The sequence below is a fragment of the Osmia bicornis genome, chromosome 12 (genome assembly GCF_907164935.1).
Source record: "Osmia bicornis bicornis chromosome 12, iOsmBic2.1, whole genome shotgun sequence".
NCBI lineage: Eukaryota > Metazoa > Arthropoda > Insecta > Hymenoptera > Megachilidae > Osmia > Osmia bicornis.
Genome location: NC_060227.1, coordinates 2,114,959 through 2,135,601, shown reverse-complemented (window position 1 = coordinate 2,135,601; position 20,643 = coordinate 2,114,959). Strand labels below are relative to the sequence as shown.

At 32.8% G+C, this 20,643-nt stretch overlaps 4 protein-coding genes across 9 annotated transcripts; 3 read left to right on the top strand and 1 right to left on the bottom strand.

Annotated features, from left to right (window-relative positions):
• The first annotated feature begins 91 nt into the window (after positions 1 to 91).
• LOC114873231 (F-box only protein 21-like) lies at positions 92 to 3,531 on the top strand. Of its 2 annotated transcripts, none has more exons than XM_029181340.2 (9): positions 92 to 208; positions 608 to 880; positions 950 to 1,385; positions 1,461 to 1,591; positions 1,666 to 1,813; positions 1,883 to 2,092; positions 2,172 to 2,261; positions 2,341 to 2,560; positions 2,640 to 3,531. In XM_029181340.2, the coding sequence occupies exons 2-9, from the start codon at positions 660 to 662 to the stop codon at positions 2,819 to 2,821; spliced, it is 1,638 nt and encodes a 545-aa protein (XP_029037173.1). In that variant the 5' UTR covers positions 92 to 208; positions 608 to 659; the 3' UTR covers positions 2,822 to 3,531. The 2 variants fall into 2 exon arrangements, with proteins under 2 accessions (XP_029037173.1, XP_029037172.1); XM_029181339.2 differs by having other exon boundaries at positions 107 to 434.
• On the bottom strand, positions 3,524 to 9,059 carry LOC114873230 (E3 ubiquitin-protein ligase TRIM37-like). 4 transcript variants are annotated; one of them, XM_029181333.2, is made up of 17 exons: positions 8,695 to 9,059; positions 8,270 to 8,535; positions 7,978 to 8,188; positions 7,600 to 7,916; positions 7,334 to 7,543; positions 7,076 to 7,255; positions 6,905 to 7,019; positions 6,650 to 6,840; positions 6,238 to 6,586; positions 6,048 to 6,162; positions 5,850 to 5,921; positions 5,382 to 5,484; positions 4,793 to 5,304; positions 4,528 to 4,720; positions 4,283 to 4,455; positions 4,133 to 4,205; positions 3,524 to 4,055 (listed from the first exon to the last, which is right to left on the bottom strand). In XM_029181333.2, the coding sequence occupies exons 1-17, from the start codon at positions 8,749 to 8,751 to the stop codon at positions 4,031 to 4,033; spliced, it is 3,162 nt and encodes a 1,053-aa protein (XP_029037166.1). In that variant the 5' UTR covers positions 8,752 to 9,059; the 3' UTR covers positions 3,524 to 4,030. The 4 variants fall into 4 exon arrangements, with proteins under 4 accessions (XP_029037166.1, XP_029037169.1, XP_029037167.1 ...); XM_029181336.2 differs by having other exon boundaries at positions 4,528 to 4,717; XM_029181334.2 differs by having other exon boundaries at positions 6,238 to 6,583.
• Positions 9,060 to 9,567: 508 nt separating this feature from the next.
• LOC114873207 (solute carrier family 23 member 2) lies at positions 9,568 to 16,388 on the top strand. 2 transcript variants are annotated; one of them, XM_029181283.2, is made up of 14 exons: positions 9,568 to 10,012; positions 10,291 to 10,845; positions 12,900 to 13,022; positions 13,147 to 13,304; positions 14,114 to 14,319; positions 14,390 to 14,516; positions 14,580 to 14,700; positions 14,763 to 15,018; positions 15,102 to 15,230; positions 15,342 to 15,500; positions 15,583 to 15,662; positions 15,731 to 15,872; positions 15,939 to 16,074; positions 16,171 to 16,388. In XM_029181283.2, exons 3-14 carry the CDS (start codon positions 13,011 to 13,013, stop codon positions 16,247 to 16,249), a joined length of 1,605 nt encoding a protein of 534 aa, XP_029037116.1. In that variant the 5' UTR covers positions 9,568 to 10,012; positions 10,291 to 10,845; positions 12,900 to 13,010; the 3' UTR covers positions 16,250 to 16,388. The 2 variants fall into 2 exon arrangements, with proteins under 2 accessions (XP_029037116.1, XP_029037115.1); XM_029181282.2 differs by lacking the exons at positions 9,568 to 10,012; positions 10,291 to 10,845 and adding an exon at positions 10,894 to 11,225.
• A 99-nt stretch (positions 16,389 to 16,487) lies between these two features.
• LOC114873208 (sphingomyelin phosphodiesterase 4) lies at positions 16,488 to 20,242 on the top strand. The gene is made up of 14 exons (XM_029181284.2): positions 16,488 to 16,606; positions 16,926 to 17,225; positions 17,302 to 17,404; positions 17,469 to 17,700; positions 17,792 to 18,014; positions 18,074 to 18,186; positions 18,245 to 18,403; positions 18,459 to 18,630; positions 18,700 to 18,885; positions 18,948 to 19,166; positions 19,233 to 19,325; positions 19,381 to 19,557; positions 19,634 to 19,872; positions 19,947 to 20,242. The coding sequence occupies exons 1-14, from the start codon at positions 16,580 to 16,582 to the stop codon at positions 20,083 to 20,085; spliced, it is 2,382 nt and encodes a 793-aa protein (XP_029037117.1). The 5' UTR covers positions 16,488 to 16,579; the 3' UTR covers positions 20,086 to 20,242.
• Positions 20,243 to 20,643: the final 401 nt, after the last annotated feature.

Here is a 20,643-nt window from a genome sequence, read left to right as displayed (position 1 = left end):
GGAAATCGCTAAAACTACTCAACGACTAGTGCGCATACGCGGAATAACCTATCCCATCTAACATCACTGCGCGAAACGCATAATTACGTTCTTCGCCCTTATCCTAGTGGTTTTATCGATTCAACCTCTGAACTGCTCTGAACTCCAAAGAAGCTACTGATGTGACAGAATGATGACAGATACAGAGTAGAAAGGTGTTTAATTAGAGGTTATTATATAGATTTGTTCTATAATTTCAATTAGATTACATAGGTGTAAATTGTAAAAATGGCAAGCAACGCAATAACTTCATTTCCTGAAGAAATAATCGTGTACATCTTGGAAGATAAACGCCTGAACTTTTGCGACGTGGTTAATTTCAGCTCGACATGCAAACATTTGTATAAAATTGTCAACGACAGTAATAAACTTTGGAAGACAAAATTTTTTCAAAGGTATACTTTTAGCTATTTTAAATAAATTGCTACTCTAACAGATGATACAAACATGTTACCTCACGTTGTAACCTTCATTCGTAAACACTATAAATTATCTTTTATAATAGTGAACAAAAAAATGTTTTACATATTTATTGAGAAACTTAAACAGTTTGTTCCTTAAATAATAGATGGCCGCTTTTAAAGGAAGCATATCAGACAAATCAGAGATTAGAGAATCAAATGTTGGTTTGGAAGGAGGAGATAAAAGCTAGTCTCAGCACCAGGAGAAAGTTAATTGATCATTTATCTATGATGTCCAGTAAACATTTCAGAAAGCAAGAGTTGTCTGATGTTGAATTTAAAGAATATAATCCTTTGTTTCATCCAGAAGAAGGAGCTCACCCATTAGGTTACTATTTTCTTGTAGATGAACTTATGAGCTTAATCAGATATCCTGCTATGTAAGTATATTTATCGTATTACAATTTAGAACATCAAATATGACTTCTGTTGTTACAAAACTTTTTTAGGGCAAGCAATTTAACACACAGATATTATGCTCTCAAAGTTATTCGATATTTGAAACAGAGTCACTTGAAAAACGAGTGGCAAAAGTTTATATCTCTGCCAGCAAAAGAGCAAACCTTAGAATACGGTGCAACTATTGTAGCACATTGGAGTCAGCCAGAAAGAGATGTATCGTACTCATCAGTATCATCAGCCTTAGATAATATTGCACAGCAAACCAAAGACTTACTGAGAGAACAATATCCAAATCATTCTATATTTTCAACTCCAGAAGAGCAGTTTATTCAATGGAAAAATAATATTATAGATGACAATCAGTGGAGCATTACAGAAACAAAACAAGTAACAAATGCATTGTGTGAAGTATTATTTCAGAAATTAGGGTTCTATGGGAATAGTGCAATGTATTATTCCTTAGAAAGTTCATTTATAGATCGTGTAAGTTGATATAAGTTATGATGATAAACTGTTAATGTCATCTTTATTTGTAAACAATAATATGGGTTGTTATAGGTTTTAGAGCATAAATGCGGGATTCCTATTACTTTAGCAATAGTATTTGAAAGCGTTGCTCGAAGACTCGGTATACGGTGTGAGCCTGTTAGTTTTCCATCACATTTTTTGTTAAGATGGAAGGAAACATAGTGAGTTTCCAGTGGCTTAATTCACATTTTTATTTATTTTCTATCTTAAGAAATATTGCAATGTTTTATTACAGTGGTCCAAAATCAAAAGACAAGGAAAACTTTTATATCGACGTCTTCAATGGTGGCGAGTTTCTAACTAAGAAAGATTGTCCAAGAATCGGTGATTCTAAATGTCCAATAGCAAAATATAACGTCCATGAACCAGCATCTGCTGTAGAGGTTTGTATCTTAGAATTACAAACTGTTACTCGGTATCCTTGTTTAAATTTATCATTTAATTTTGAATAGGTAATAACAAAAATGGCAAGTAACATAGAAACAGCTGCTAGACAACATACTCAGATAAACATCAGAACTGCAAGACTGCGTTCAGCTCTCGAGCTTCGATATATGATAGAACCAAGTGATACAGACATAATTTTACAACTAGGTCGTATATACCTCTTACAGGATATGGATTTAACCGAATTAGTGAAAATCGTAGAAAATATGCAAAAAGTATTTTATCAAGTTTATACAATACCTTACAAAAGACAGTATTGGTATAAAAAATTTAAATCTTATTAAAACTTCTTAGGATTCAGAACTGACATCAAGAGGACAGGCAAATGATATTTCCCAAAGGTTTAAAAACATTCAGCAATGTCACAAAAATTTGCAGTTGGAAGTAAGAATGATAACAAATATTTATTTTTATTTGCTAAATTTCTTTAAAATATTTCAGTAATAATTATATATATGTTTAGGAAGAAGTAAAACCGAAGGAAAGAGTGCCAGGCGTGAAATATGCGATAGGATTGATAATGAAACATAAAGTACTTGGATATCTGTGTGTAATAACAGGATGGGATGCACGCCTCGTGCCGTCTCCTAAACGGATGAACGTATGGAATGAAATGAACGTAGACGCAGATACATTCTATAACGTATTTGTGGACGATGGATCGTGTCAGTATGTGGCTCAAGGTAATGCTTCATCTATGGTTTCTTATTTTACAAATTAGGAAAAGTGAAATATTCTAAAATAGTCTAAATTTATGGCTAGAAAATTTGCAACTCGCTTCGAATCCAGAATGGATAAATCATCATGCGATTGGTAGGTATTTTTATAAATTTAATGGTACTCATTACGTACCAAACGAAGAAGAAGCGAGAGAGTATCCAGAAGATGAAAAAGTTCGCAATGAATTGCTTGCTAAACACGAAATGTCGCGTAATACCACTTAATATTTTATTTATTTTTCCAATTAAAATGCAAGTTAATAAGATAAATATTTTTTTCTGTATTATATTCATTGATAGTGCTGAAAATCGTATTTCTATAAAAAAAAAAACACGATTTTTTTTTAATAAGCTTCTATGCATTTACTGTAAATAAAAAAATCAGAAAAATTTTTCTTTTTTAGTACTGAACATAGGTGTAAAATTGTATATGTATATGAAAATTTTAGTAGGCTATACATATATACATAAAAGTTTTCGATTATATGTATAATACAGTTAAGTATGTAAATGCATACACACTATTGCTCATTGATAACATTTATCACCAATGCTACATGATAATTCGAAAAACGTAGAACAACTTTTAACTCTTAAATCAGTTCATATGTGATATAAATGTGTATTGAATACACTGTTATTTGTAATGAGAATGAGAAGTAGTCCATGTTCTTATAACAACGCTTTGTTAAGTATCAATTCTTGATCTACAAACAGTAGTTAAATTGTATTTTTCAATTTTAGTATATAAATTTTTAATAAATAATGTACAACGAGTTTCAGAATAGCATTAAATAAGATTTAACTATATAACGAGTAGAATGATGAAGGTATTTATTTAATTGTGGTCTTTATTTTATTTTTCTGTCATGGGCTGTGCTCGCTTTATATATATATATATTGATAATCAACCACATAAAAACAACACAAAATTTCTTTTCTCTATATTTGTAACACCATAACCATTGAAAAAATAAACATACTGAGTATTTTGATACTATACAATATATTAATACATGAATTTTTCTGAAAGTGTAATATACGCGCATATAATAAATAATGTTAAATAATGTAAATTGAACTATTTAATATGGAATGATATTTGTCAGATTTTCTTTATATGCTTTTTAAGCTGAAAGAAGAATCGACTGGTTACTAATATTCAGTTACAGCTAACAAATTGTTTCATAGCAAATACGGAATTATTTATTCAATATTTATAAAATGATACACGTATTATTTCGTGTTCATTAATAAAATTTAATACTTGCTATAAAACGTTGAATTTATTTGAACATTACACTTACCATGTTAGCAGATTCAAAAATGAAATTTCTAATTCTTACTAGTTTTAATAATATTAATGTATAGATAAATAAAAAATCACAGTATATTTGTAACGTTAAATACAACAGATGCACTTTAAAGGGAACTTCATGAATTACTTTCCTCTAACGATCTGTAATAAAAATGATATAATGCAATTACAAAAGACTAAGAACAATATTTCATCAACAAATAGAAAAATGTACTTACTTTTCAGCAGTACATTTATTAGAAGTATCGTTAGAAGATATTTGCATAGTAGCCTCTAAAATATTTTTCTGACCTGAAATTGTTAAAAATATTTTAGAACTCCGTATCAATTATATATATTGCATACTATACAAAATGAACTGCATTTACTATGCTTGTGTTGGTACAGTGCTGGAGCCCAGCTGTAATTGTTGGGGCTCGGTACAGCGTCTGTTGTACTGCTTGTAGAAGATGATGGAACATCAGGTCCTAATGAGAGGGCAGTGGATTTAATACTAGTAGCAGTGCAACCATTGCTTTTTCCATCAGGTGAAATATTTTTCCTGTATATAATCCACCATTGTTAAACTATATTAAAAACTTACTTATACCTTTACATTAAGAAAGGTTTGTACCTTAATTTATTGAAACAGCTGGCAGTGTCCTTTTGAGATATCGGAGATAATTGAATAGTTTCAAGTAATTGTTCGAACTCAAATATCTTACTATTCTCGTTATTTACAATACCAACATTAGTGGACGACGACGGTGATGATTGTCGTCGTGATAATAAATGTTTGGATACAATTTTGTTACTGTCCAATACTACTAAAAAGGTACGTAGTATTGCATATTACAGACACAAATAAATAATGAAGATATTTTTAATCTTTCACTTACCACTTGGTACTATCAAATCCGACCTACTTGTCTCTACTTCATGATTTACTTTATTAACTACAGACATTTTTGGAAGATCTTTTTCACAGTCTATTGAATTTGAACGAGTCGCAGGTTCAGATCTAGTCTGACTTCCACAAGCTGTTAATCCGGATACATCTTGCTGACAGATACTAGATAATTGACTTAATTTAGATCTACCATTGCACATCACTTGAGGCTGACAAAGATGAGACGGACAGGTAGATCGTTTATCCGAAAATTGTTCGTTGCATACTGATTCAAGTTCTCTATGCTTATGGGAAAATGTAGATGATCCATGGGTTGGCAGTGTAGCGTTACAGTGCAAGGGGCTAGAGTTATGATGTAGATTTGTTAAGCACGTCCTTGAATCAGAATCATCCACGTGTTGGCTGTTGAAGCACAAAGGAGGCCAGGCAGAATTTCGATCTTGCATTTCGAATAAATGTAGCAACATTATTTCATCTTCTAGACTATCATTGCCACGTAATCTACAACATTATTTATATTAATTTAAATTCTCTGAAAATATTACCGACAAAATATTTTTGATTATGAAAATACACACCTGCAGGTATCCCCTGTATTGTCCCGGTTACTCTGTTGCTTTGTACGCTGTTTATTTTGAATCCATAACGTTAATGATTCTGCTACTTCCACATCATTCTCTCCTATAAATATACAGTAATTGATATTACACGTACATATATTTAAAAATTACGAATAATTATTAAACATTATCCTACTTTGACTAATGCAAAATACGTAAGTTTATAAATCAGTTACTTGAAATTTGATAAAATAAGCAATATAAATGAAGCATTTGATTTTCCTATAACTTCGATCGTTACGGTACATTCACGGGAATATTTATTTTTCATTATAAAACCAAAAACAGTAAGGGAGAGACTGATTTGAAAAAAGGAGAAATTTTCTTATGAAATAGTTTGAAAGTAATCAAGAGTATGAGGAGTAGGATTTTCTTTCACAAAATCTTCGTCTGGTTTCTCATTCGTGGGTTTTTCATTTTCGGCACCTTTATCTAACTTGCTTTCTCTTTGCCTGTCTCTCTGTACATCTCCTACAGAACCTCTGTTTGAACTTGCGCCTAATTTAGCAATATCAGCGACATTATTATGTTAATATACAATATTGTATGTACGTAACATTACTAGTATACCATTTTCAACGTGGTATATCCTGTTTAATAAAATAATCAAAGTTTGTGTGATACCTGACATAGTTTCATCATCTACATCGTTTTCATCGTTAGAATTATCATCCAGAAGTGTTAAATGCGGCTCGTTATGTTCACATTCATCTAAGTATATATCGTGCTCACTTAATTCCTGTAATCCAACATAGTATCATTTTAAATTATGAATAAATACATAAATATTTTATAATAACTTTGAAGAACCTACTCCACTATCACTACTGCTACTACTAGACAGACGATTCGATGGTTGTTGATTGAGCACCGTCGGAGACGGATAAGACAGGGGTGGAGAATGGACATCGGTTGCCGGACAATCTCCTGATGAACCGACATCATTCGCGTTGTGTACATTGGGTGATTCAGCTTCAACAACGTTTAAAAAATTCATTCTACGTTGCTTCAAGCTTGTTTTAGATGATACAGAGGACAACGTTGAAGTAGAGCCAAGGGGACACATATTTGAAAGATCTACTAGTTCACACATGGGCATTAACTGATCCCCCGTTAGAGAACTGTTATTACTTCCTCCTGGAACCGCATTCTGCACTGATCTACTACAGCAAAAAAATTAAAATAGATCATCCAAACGTAAAGTACTCTATTTGAAATTAATTTACCTTGTAGATGAACCATTTGGATATGTTTCAGTTGAACGAGTAGAATTAGAATTGACTATTGGATCTCCAGCAGCTTGTGATTGTTGCTGAATCATCACAGGCACTATGTTTGATGCTGATCCACATAATGTAGCTCCACTAGGTACTCTGGTTGCTGCCATAGCATTCCGTGATATTTCTATTGCCAGTCTCTACAAAGAGAATGGGTTTCAATTGTCAACAAACTTATTATATTACATACTTTGAAGTTATTACCTCTTTCAGCTCGTTGATTTGAGTAGCATATTGATTTTGAACTGTTATTAATTGACTAATGTACCATTGCTGGTCTCTACACCGTTGGTAGAACGTTGGTGGACGTACCTGAAATCTATTATTCATATTTGTATTATAATTAGTGTTATAGTTCAAGAACATTTAACATACCTTAATATAAGAGTATCCAATTCTGTGTTTAAATATCCTTCAGTGGCAAGTAAATCTAATCTAAAAAATCTATTATATCCCCAGCATTCACCGATTTCAAAGTCGGATGCAAATTCTCGTACGATGTTCTTACTTGTGTCACGAGATCCTTGGTGGATCATTTCAACTCGATATTCATATCTAAAAAAAGAAATTTCAGTTGCTATAAGGAAATCCAATTCTTATATCTTTAAAATAAAGATACTTGATCACACGTACTTCGATGTCTCTGGTAAACCAGCGCTTAATTCTAGAAAGACAGATAAATAATTTCCGCGTACAACACCATTCCCATCCGGATATACTTTCAATCTCCAGCACAGCCCATTAACGTGCAAAGGTGCTGAATACACTGGGTCGGCTTTTAGTTGTAATTGTGTAAAATTTTGCATTGCAAATGTGGCGCTATCGTACCCCGGTACAATTTCACTGTAACAATAAATAGATTATTACTCTTCTGATTTCTTTAAAAACTGATTTTTTACCTGTGAAAATCAGCTGGAACAGGAGCAGTAACAAAACTAGTCATTGGTTTCTTTCGTACTTGATGTATCATCCTCGAAATATCTGAACTTTTCAGTATAAGTTCCGAACGAGTAGACGTATGTAACTGATGCTCTACTTCTTGCAATAAAGCTTCCAACTGTTCTGTCTCTAAAGTCAAAGAATTCTTCTGGCCCATTAACGTCAATAATTTAGCTTTCAACTGAGAGTCCAAACGTGCTATCATCAATTCTACAGCATTTCTAATTTCTCTTACTCTCTCGTCCTTTGCAGCTCTTACAGATTCCACGTTTCGTTCCTGGTGAAAAATTGAACGTGAAATACTGACTTAATAATATTTTGTATAAATGTACGCATACCACTTCCTGAACTAGGCTGATTAATTCCATCAATCTTCTCTTTAATTGCCCAACTTCTGCCTTTATTTGTGTAACGTGCTGTTCGTACACCTCTTCTAATGGTTTGAAAGTGTGCCCTGAATGAGTACCACCCCACAGAGCACACTGATGACATATACATCTGCGGCAGGTCCAACAATAAACAGATAGCTTCTCATGATGTACAGTACATCTGTTTCAGAAACATGTAGATGTTAATACAATGCTAAATAAGTAATTGCAATTTTCAAAGTAAAAGTTACAAATAGACTACCTATCCCTATTTGAATCGTCGTGTCTAGAGTTGGAGATACCAACAGCTTGAAGAGTATCCAACTGCTGGGTCACTTCCTCGACCCATCTACAGTTTACTAATTCATGTAAATGTAAGGAAGCTCTGCAATGAGGACATTGAGAACGTTGGTCTGTGAGCCACCTTCTGATACATGTATAACAACACAGTTTGCTGCAATGGGGACACAGATGTGCATCCCTCAGCTTCTCCATACAAATGAAACATCTGAAGACTTCTGCCAATGTCTAAAATAAAGTTATGTCTTTATAAATATAATAACTTTCATGTATATGGAAGTTGTGGGTTGAAAGACAAAACTTTAGTAAATTTAAATCAAATAAAAAAAAGTATACCTGTATTATATATCATTAAAATTATTTTGGAAAACTAGACATTATACAAACCTCAACAGTATGATCATCCGAGTTTTTCGAATTAATTGATGTTTCTCTACTAGCCATCCTGTTTGTTATATATTAATAAAAAGTTAATGGGATATTATTGATTGTTACATGTATCTCCTAATTGTGAAAGCTATGCGAATCTTCGACATTTCATTTCGAATGGTTTATTAAACTATATAACTGATTTAATGATTTAAATATTAATCATTGTTGTTTATTAATTAATTGAACATACACGAAATGCTTCCTAAGCACTCATAAAAATTTGCTGAGAATTCGATATTGTTATAAGTCGTGATTCGCCATGAAGTAAAATATTTTACAGACAGTGCAGGAAACATATAATTCCGGTTATTTAATTTCAAATTACATGAACACATGAAATTTATATTATTGAATTATACTTTTTATCTTGAATATAAAATACATAAGGTACAAAATATGGGTATACAAAATTTATAGATTCTTATATATTAATATAAATGTATAGAATTTACAGAGTATTGATTTTAAAATATTAAATGTCAATAGATGCAAATTATAATTCAGTATATTATATTTATTTATTGTTTTTTATTATACATTGAATTTCTAGCGCCATCATTGAATGAGATTTTGGAATAGGTAATGATTTCAAGGGTTCCAGATACCCCCAGGTAAAATTAGGTCGGCATTTAGAGAGCACAATTAGTATAATGGTCGTGTCTGTCTTACTACTTCCTCTTCTACCACACTTCGCACTCACAACTGAAAAGACACAATTTTGACACCCTTTGATTTCATTTGTTAGAAATCAGTTACAATCAGCACAAGACCGAAAAATATAATTGTTTGATAAACTTGTATTTTAAAAAAACCGCCATAAATTATTTTTAAAATTCGACCCTGGCTCCATCTATACAAAGCCGGCGGAAACTATTCAACAAGTAGTTTCCGCCGCCTCCTAATAGATGGCGCTAACCTTCCCGCGTACAAAAAACCCGGTCGGTAACTTATTGAGCAGTTTTTATTTATGGCGGTCTTTTTAAAATATAGGTGTGTCAAACAATTATTTTAATAAAAAATGGAACCAAAGGAGTAAAAGATGTGTCTTTTCAGTTGCGAGTTAATTTTACAATTAATCTACAATTGATGTGGGGCGCCACCAAAGTTCATAATTAAGCCCTCGTCTGGTATCGGTGACATATCGAAACAATATATTGTTATCGTTTACTTGCATTAGATTATTGCAGTGCGAAGTGTTTCACATTTATTTGCTGGGATAGAGCAGATTCCGCTCGTTTTAGATGAACAAGTTCAAGAACCCTCGGAAATAAAGGTATATTCAATCTTGTTGTATCAGTAGTTACTGATTGAGGTTACATATTTTGATTTCAGCGCCTCCACTATTTAAATTTTACGCTATCAGTATCTTACTTTAATCCATTATAAACGCTATCAGTTTCTATTTATCTTTCTTGCAGTTTGCATTATTTACACAAGTATGTTATAATCATTAGATTAAATCTTGAAGATAGGTAGTTGTTGTTTAGCAAACTCGTTACTCTAAAATATACATCAATTTTATTGTCCTTTATCAAAGCGATGTTTTCACAGATAATAGTCTGGACTCGGATTTTCTTCAACGTGCGAATTTATTGTCAGAAGATATACTTAAAAGCCGCAGACCAGGACTTAAAGTTTCATTTAATAATCTTCTCGAAGGCCACAGAATTTCCGCCTCACATATCGTACTTGCAGAGATGTCTATCTTAAAATATAAAAGGAGATTGAAAAAAAATATTTCCAATGATCGTTTAATCAGCGATTCAGCGACGATCAACGACCCACATAACAAAGTCGATAAAGCAACTAAATCTCTATCAGTACCTGTTTATTTCGATTTCGTACCAAACTATAGATAATATTATTTTTATCAATCTACGATTATACAGACAGAATTCCTTGGCAAGTAATTGACACGTGGGCTTAAAATTGATTTAATTTTATAATATTATTACTATGCTAAAGTTATCTTTTTTTTTTTTAGGTCATTCTGCATAAAAGTCTCAGTATACAATGTCGATAAAAATTAATAATCCCTGAAGTATTTCAATTTTTAATTACGGTTTAAAACGATCTGGCTTCATCCGCATCAATTCTACAGATCAGGTATGCCATCCTCTAATTTTTAATCCGTTTCTTTCAAGGGTCAAGATCGAAACGATGAAGAATTCCTAACAACAGTAAACGGCTTGTTTCTGACCAAGCATTTAGTGATAAATTAAGGAGCGATGGCATCTATTGACACAGTTCGTCGCTAACGTCGCCGGAACGTGGTTGTTCTCGCTCTGAATCGCGTCAAACGGAGCAGAGCTTCCACACCGCGGTTGGCGGTTCCCGGAGAATCGTCCCCAGAATTTTTTTAATGTTTTTTAACCACGGGATTAGGTGTAGTTTTTTTTAATCGAAACAACTGAACCCGTTTATGTACGTGTCGTACGAAGCGCGATTTCAAAATGCTTGATAACGGAATACAAATGACCGAGGTGGTGAGTAGTTAACTGTGACAGAAGCATTTTTCTTTTATTATAAAATTCAGGTACACGCGGATATTTTTCTGTCAAACTACTTACGTATTATCACCATCGTGGTATCTTAGGAAATGAAAATTTATTAAACTTTATTCCTCTCATGTATTCGAAGATATATTTCAAAATAATTTTGGCACGGTACTTGGATAGTTACAGATTATTGTAAGCATCACTGTAACTGCCAGATAGTTTTCTATTATTCCTATTAATACTTCGTTTATGTTTCCGTGAATACAAACAGTGTACCTACTAGAAACCTACCGAACGAAGTACAGCTGGTAGGAACACTGAAATAACATTTATAATAATATTTTAAATACCGTTCAACAGAGCAATTAATTAAATAGCACCAGCCACTGTCAAACCTCGAGTCGCAGTGTCGTTTAACTTAAATATATCGCAGATAATATAACAGAAAGAGTAGTAGTAACTTTTTAAGCTGGCTATATGTATTTCTGTACCTTATTTAACACTTTTACATTCTCCAAGACTTAACTCGTTGAACGCCATAATGAAATGGGGCATTTTTTGTGGGACCTATTAAAGCTCTAATTACTAAGAATAGTAATAATTAATTTTCAAATTTCGAATTTCAAGCTTTCCGTTTTCAAGCTTTCACATTATTTGTACCATAGCAATGTTACTTAAAATAATGTTTTTCTATTGTTTTCTTTTAATTATTCAGGCGTGCGTAAAGTCACCGGTGACCCCCATGGTGTTCAACGTGTTAAATAACAGTAATTACAAAAAATTTTGTCTTCAAGAGCCTCCGAAAATTGAGAGATACCGAATAATAGCAGAGCATAAAGTTGATCGTGAACTTGAACGGTCGTGATCTTTGAAAGTATAGTACAGTCGACACGTGTTTAGATTCTAATTGAGGCGTTTACTATCACAAGCAATGAAACGATGAAGCGATTAAGAATTCTAGATCACAAGATACATTCAATTTCTCGTCATTAAATATGACCTTCGCGAATTAATTAATACGTTGAATAGAAAATTGAAATTGTATAAAAAAAAAGAAACAGGTTCGAAATTACTCTATCGTTACTTCTCGAGGTTCTAACAATGTAATTGTGATAATTGTTCGTTTAAACTATATGACAGTCGATCATTGATTGTTTGCTTAAATAATTACATAAAAAATCGTCAAGGTTGATGCTGCTCATTAGCGATACAGCTCTAAACCAGTTTATCAGGGAATTTGAAAAGTAAAACGTAGGAAAATCTTCCTTTTTAAAATCGTCAATTCTTTTACAGACTACTTATTTTGTAATTATACTATATTATCCCTTTTAATATAAATAAAACGATGATCGATTTAAATAAGAAAGTTACGCGATCGATGGAAAGAAACTTCTGTTTAAGTTAGTTATCCACTGTTAATTAGTATGGCAACGTAACTTCGTCTCAATGAACGCTGTGATACAATTATTTATTCCTCTTATCCAGCTGTTTCTTGCATTATGTAATCCAATTTCTCGTTTTAATAATAAGATACAAGGTGTCATAGAAAGAATTGAGTATAAATTAATTTAGGGAGACTTCCCGAGGTGGAGTCTGAAGAGTTACTAAGCAATTAGATAAAAAATATGTGTATCTTTATTTTATTTTTTTATTTTATTTTAGAACGTGGAAAATTCTAATTTCACATCACAGACGACTAAAAGTGGAGGCAATAGGGAGACTAATCTTACTTATGGCATCGACGACGTTCCACCATGGTATCTATGCTTGTTCATGGCTTTACAGGTACTTGCCATAAGTTGTGTTAAAATTGAATTCTACATTTTTAGATAATTAAGTAAATTTTTGTATTTACACAGAAACCTTTCAATTTTGAATTATTTAAAACATTTAATATCATGTTTTTCAGCATTATTTGACCATGATAGGAGCTATCGTTTCGATCCCTTTCATCCTGTGCCCAGCATTGTGTATGGCCGAGGATGACCCAGCTAGGAGTTATATTATTTCTACTATGATCTTTGTCACTGGATTGGTGACCCTCTTGCAAACCACTATCGGTTGCAGGTAACAAAAATGACCGGAATTACTTATATAATCAGTTTTACTATCACCAGATAATTGTAGTTTAGGATCTGCAGATATAAGGATTAAGACTCGAGTGTCTTTCACTTTGTTATCGTCGATAAAATACTAAATCCTGATTACTTATTACGGAATGTATCTTAAAGATACTGTGAATGTAATTTATTTAAGAGGATAGATATTGAAACTCTTGTACTGAAATGTTTATTAATCAATTATGTGATTTTTGGACAATCTGATATTCGCGATAAGTATTTATCTTATATAAAAACTTTCAACCGATGAAAATTGATTAAAGTGCTACTTGTAGATGGATATAAAGTATTAGGATTGAATCAAGGTTGAATGTGAATAGCTATAATCGGTAGCTGATATTTTATGCGTGTTTCACGCTTGTTACTTGTTTCTGCAGCATGTTTCTAATGCTAATTTTTTAGGCTTTACTGTCACGATGATTGTTCAGTACTCTTGTTAAATAAGATTTACGAACCATTAAAGATCCTTGACTGGTTCCAGGAAGGATACTGCTTACATTTTATCCCAGATTTTACGACATAAAAAGAGCCGAGTTTCGTAATTCTAATTGCGAGAAAATTACTCTACTGGAACTTATTATTGATACGTAGTCAACGAGATCTTGTAATTCAATTGATGGAAAATACGCTTCTTTAATTTTCAATTTTATTTTACAATTAGTAGCTCAAGTTTCTTAACTTTCTACAGATAAAATTTTAGAACTGCCTTCAGAACTTTAGAACATGTCTAACTGCGTCTAATATTCTTTGTCATAGATTACCATTAGTACAAGGAGGAACTATATCGTTTCTAGTCCCAACTTTGGCGATATTAAGTTTACCCCAATGGAAGTGTCCAGCGCCGGAAGTATTAGATGAAATGTCCGCGGAAAATCGCACAGAATTATGGCAAGTTAGAATGAGAGAACTCTCGGGTGCTATCGCCGTTTCCGCTTTGTTCCAAGTTGTTGTCGGATTTGGAGGTAAAAAACATTCGTGTAAACTGTCTCTCGAATTCCAATTATCATCTACTTAACATATATTCTTCAATAGGTATCATTGGTTACTTGTTAAAATTTATAACACCTCTGACGATCGTACCGACCGTCTCCTTAGTTGGATTATCCTTATTCGAAAATGCAGCCGATGCAGCGTCTCAACACTGGGGTATTGCAGCCGGGTAAATTTCCTAATTAAACAAATAAATTAGATAGAAATCTCATATTTTTCTTATGTATTACAGAACTATACTGATGTTAACGATGTACTCACAAATAATGGTGAACGTGCCATTTCCGATTTTAACGTATCGCAAGGGTCAAGGAGTACGAATCGTCTGGTTCGAACTGTTCAAATTATTCCCGGTATGAAAGACAATTAAACTTAGAAATGCAGAGATTATTACAAATACTTTTTTTTACCGTAGGTGCTTTTAACCATAATAGTCATGTGGATAATTTGCATAATTTTAACCGTGACCGATGCGTTACCAGTCGGTCATCCAGCCAGGGCAGATAGTAAATTAAAAATCATTAACAATTCCCCATGGTTCAGGGTACCGTATCCTGGTCAGTGGGGAGTACCGACAGTAAGTTTGTCAGGGGTTCTTGGAATGTTAGCTGGGGTATTAGCGTGTACAGTGGAATCTATCAGTTATTATCCAACGACATCAAGAATGTGTGGTAAGAATTAGCCTTCGAATAGTTTACAAGATATATTAACAAATATTAAATTTTAAAGAAATACTCTTATGAATGAAATTCAGGTGCTCCTCCGCCACCAGTTCATGCTATTAACCGAGGTATAGGTATGGAGGGGCTTGGTACCATGTTGGCTGGTCTCTGGGGAAGTGGAAATGGCACAAACACCTTCGGAGAAAACGTTGGAACGATAGGTGAACTTTTGTTTTCCCGACGTTAGACAGGAAAAAACCAACCTGGACAATATTGTAAATAAAACATGAGTATAGTTTAGTACATATAATGTTTAAATAAAACATTAACAGGTGTTACAAAAGTTGGCAGCCGTAGAGTCATCCAGTGGGCGTGCGCACTAATGATTCTACAAGGATTGATTAGCAAGTTTGGTGCCATTTTTATAATCATTCCTGAGCCCATAGTGGGTGGAATATTTTGTGTGATGTTTGGAATGATTTCCGCTTTTGGTGCGTTATAACGAAGGCAGGCATATTATTAGAAAAATTAATTAACAATCAATAGAATACGTGATTGATTTCTTTTTTCTAGGTCTATCTGCGTTGCAATACATAAACTTAAATTCAGCGAGGAATCTATACATCCTTGGATTCTCCATCTTCTTCCCATTAGTAAGATTCTCAATGAAAGAAGCCTTTTTGTCTCAAAGAATCATTAACATACTTTGGTATCTTTTCAGGTCTTATCAAAGTGGATGATTAAACATTCAAATGTGATCCAAACTGGGAATGAAATAGCCGATGGTGTGCTTTCTGTGTTACTTAGTACAACTATCCTAGTTGGGGGTATAGTAGGGTGTTTACTGGACAATATTATACCAGGTATAAGTTCTCTTTCTTTTCAAATAAAAAGGTTACAGTTTAATACAATTATTTTTTTAATTTAAGGTACTCCGGAAGAACGTGGTCTCATAGCTTGGGCAAATCAAATGGAACTAGATGCCGGCAAAGATGAGAAAGAAGAGCAAGATGAATACGTGCCGAACACATTTGATTTTCCATTTGGAATGAATGTTTTACGAAGGTGAATGAATATTATTATATTCTTGGATTTCAGAAACTTCGTCGTCTTATCCGCAAAAAGATGAAATCGGTTACCAATGGTTTCTCTTTCTTTCAGGTGGAAATGGACCCAATATGTACCATTTTTACCGACGTACAAACCTGGGATTTACTCCTGTGGTCAGAAAAAACACTGAGCACTCCTTTGATATTACATTATCTGATGATAACATTGTTAATCAGCACAAGGAAACTTAATAGTGTAAATATTTAAAAAATCAGTATAAAAGCGAGAGACTGTTAATTAGAATGCGAATAAAAGATATTTTTATATAACCACTGCTCTTTATTTTATAATTTTTATGTCGATAAGGTAGAGAATGTCTAGTGAAATTATTTCTCGTAGTGGCGAACATGTTCATCATTGCTTAAATTATGTATGTGGCGCGAATTAGTCGCAATTAAGTTAACAAACGTTTTATAAATGTTCTTTTCAACAATTCTCACACAAATAAATAAATACGAACATGGCTACATCTTCAGACGTTGCTACGGTATTAAATGTGCATATGAAATATGCATATTTTATTTTCATTATCTTTAACACGTTTACTTTTAAGAAAACATAACCTATACTTAACCTATAACACTAGCCGGTTTATTTAAAATATTGTAAATATATTGAAAGTATATTTTCTACGTGTAAATAAAGAAAATGTATTACTTTTTTAAATAAATTTATATGTGAAATAATGTATAAGTTGCATTTCTATGTAAAGGTATATGTTTTGTAATTTAAATAGTTACAAGGCACGTATTAATTTTATGTGTATACTAAAAAATTATATCAATTATTTTTTAATCTATGTACAGATCAGACTACAAAGATATTTGACTTTGCCACTGGTGCAACGATGCAAGGAAATAGCAACATTGATAGATGAGTCTAGCACAACAGAACTGCAACATGTGTTTTCAATATTAATAGATTCATTATTTGGAATAACCGATAATGTTGGTTGGGGTTTACACAGCATCACATTTAAGAACAATTTACAGGAGTATGAAACACTCTGCAACTTTCTTAATCCATTAGGACCAGTCTTTTCTTTGTGTTATAAATTATTGCCAGATTGTTACTTAAAGTATAACTTTCCAGTCTCATATCTACCTGTATGTAAATTGAAACTATGTATTATTTAAATTTATACATTAGTAAATTAATAATCTTTATAATGGTTTGTTTTAGGTAAAAATACGTTCAATGCTGGAAGAAGGTGTAATACCACCATTTTATCTTGACAAAATTAGAGAGGACCAGGGTACACGTGTTGTAACTGCTCTAAATATGAGTATCCTTTTTGATACAATAATGCATCAAAATTTATACAAAATATAGCCTTAACATTTACACATATCCCTTTGAATATTACATCTTCCATTTTGCCTACCATTTAACAAACCCTTGGCTGCAAGTACAACAGCAAGAAAATGTCTGGATCAATTGGGAAACTGTCTATGTGCAATTAGCACATTGCTATTTGTATCACTTTTTACCTAGAGATAATTCTCCAGTTTTGCCAATAATTGGTCCGTACATTAGAAAAACACCTCAAAGAAAATTAGTGCAGTCACCTGAATCTAAAAGGTATTTTATGGGCTCACTGATAGTGGGAATATTAATAGTTACAAAATTGCATTTCTTAGAAATGTGACAATAAGTTATAAATTTAATTCAGAGATTATTACAGATTACAAACACCTAGACTTCTGAGGACATCCATATTATCACCAGGATCTCCGAATTCTACATCAACTGTACCACAGCAGCAGTGTCTACCACAAGTTTGGAGAAGTGAAACTGTGGTTCAAGTTTTTCTTGATTTTTGGCTAGAATATACAGAAGATGATCAGTTGAATTCGCGACTAGGCACATCATATTCTCCGTCCATACCGCGACGTGTAAGTCTATGATTAAAGCATGTTCGTAACATTTATATACAGTTTCATTTCAATTACAGCACAGTATTCATTCCGGGGAACACATACGGCTCGTAAGAGCATTTATAAAAACCTTGCATGAATTTGCAAACAGTACAATTGGAGATAAAAGCGCAATGGACGAGCTCAAACGGTATGCAAATGTTAAACTTAACAAAAATGATCAAATTTTTAAAGGATACCTTTTACAGAATAATTTTGCCTTCTGTCCAAGGCAAAATCTACACATTCCTTCGGAAAGCTATACACCATTGGCCCTTAGACAGTTCATTTAGATTAATCCTAGAAGCATGGTTAAGTTTCATTCAACCATGGAGATATTTCCCTGGTATTACATATACTAAAGAAGGGTAAGCATGTAATTTAAACTCTTTAATACGCTATTACAGAAGTATCTTCTTATAGTAAATCAGAAGAAGAGGAAAGAGGAAAGATTCATGATGTATGCAGATGGATGCCCTTTATTGCTCATAATTTATTAGCTTACACAGCGATATTTCAACAGTTGTTACCTCGTTTCATGAGAACAGATCTTGTAGCTCCTAAAAATGCATTAATGTTGTTTAGAGTTACAAAGGTATGTTAATATGTTTTAAATGAATAAAGTGTAGTATGGTACGTCCTTCATAAAGCATATATTTTATAGGTTTTCTCGCAACCTTACTTAGAAAGAATAATATGTGAAATAGAGAATCATATGGATGATATTGGTATAAGTAGAAGTAGAGTATCTACCAATCAATGGGCATCAATTGTACGACAGCAGATTCTAGAGCTTGAAGGGCCAACATATCAATATGTTCCAATGTTCTCTCAAGCTACCATCTCACAGGTGTGTAAAATATATACACGTGACTAAACTTAGTGTTTAATACATATTTTTAATTATTTTAGGTCGTATGCTTGTTAAGTACAATCAAACAAGCTCATTTAACAGCAACAAGCTTGATCGAGGCACTGGAACAAAAAAGAAAAAATAGAAGAGTTTTGTTAGCCATATGGGAATTCTTTCATGGTGAAGACTATTCTTCGGATGATATCAGTATAGAAGAACGACGTCGGGTTCCTGTATATCTGGCAAATGCACAACAACAATTGATTGAAATCTTTCAGGTAACAAAAAGTAACACACAAGTATGTTATAAATAAAATTGTTATATATCAAACATATTTTTGTAGATTAACGTAGAAGAGATTCCTCAGGTAGCAATTGAAGCTGATCAAGAATATCATGAAAGCATTCTATCAACATCCTTCTGTCATCAGTCGCAAGTAAGAACATTATTTATCATTTTTATAGCAACCTTTTAATGTAATAATCTTCTAGATGGATTCAAGTTTAGACACTAGCAAGCCAGGTGTTTTCGTATCCGTGCAAGAAGACAGACAAACCTGTCGGTACGTCGAATATCTAGGAGATCCGGAATTGCAGCCAGTTAGAAGTAACGAATGTACTTTTCTCGTTAAAAATTTGTACAAACTTTCTTCTTACATAAACATGAAAGTATGGACACACGTTTAGTAGTACACCATAAAAAATAAGGAATAATTTTTGTAATCATAATGGCATTATTTGACAGTATCGACGTGAGATAACTGCGTTGTACCAACGATGCGGTTTCCTCGGCAGTATTTGCCGACAGACATTACAACCACCTACAAAAATTGTGAAACTTCCAAAACGAACAAATACAACACCGAATGAATTTTCCAGCGGATATGAGGAGCGTATTCCGCCACGATTGAGTTTGCGACCATTGGCTAATTATAGCCTTCTTGCGACTATAATTTTAGGAATGTTTATCTCTTGGCTTACAAAGTATGACACTTAATCGGTACTAAATTATAGTCAGAGGAATGTGAGATATGATTTATTCTTTTTGTTTTTTACAGTTACGGTATCTTCGTGTTTCTCGGATTTACTTTTTGCATATGGTTTGTATATATATTAATACGCGCAACACTGGAACCTTGGATAGCATCGAGTAGAAACACATTTAGAGCCAGTACAACGGGAATGTCTATCAATTAAATATTTATAATTGTTTTGTTATTTAAGATATGATTTTTACCACTGTATCATATTCTATGTAATTCAATCAATCTATTTATATGCAAATTGTAATTTTCAGAATGTTACACGTAATTGTTATATGAAGTAATTTAAGATAAATACATTTTTTAAAGTATGAAAGACTAACACAAAATGAAATTCTAAGAAATAAATAATACAGATTACTTTAATAACATATCGGCGACAAATTAGCAGTCTGTAGATGAAATATTCTTTTGAAATCTAGATGCGAATATCGCAGGAATGGTTATTATTTAATCAATATCACGGATAGCCGATCATTTCTATCAATGGTGGAACACGTGCATTCGCGTAAGTAAGCTGGTTCGTTAACGTTGATATTGTGAGCCAGATAATTGGTATTGGATTGAAGGAAAAACTTTCCAGATGGAAGAAACGGATGGAAAAAAACGAAATAGAAAAGTAGAATTCATAATTTTCTCTCGTTTCATACGATATCTTTATGTCGCGAGGAAATATTCTGCCTAGGAATTTAATAAGAACTTAAATATCTAA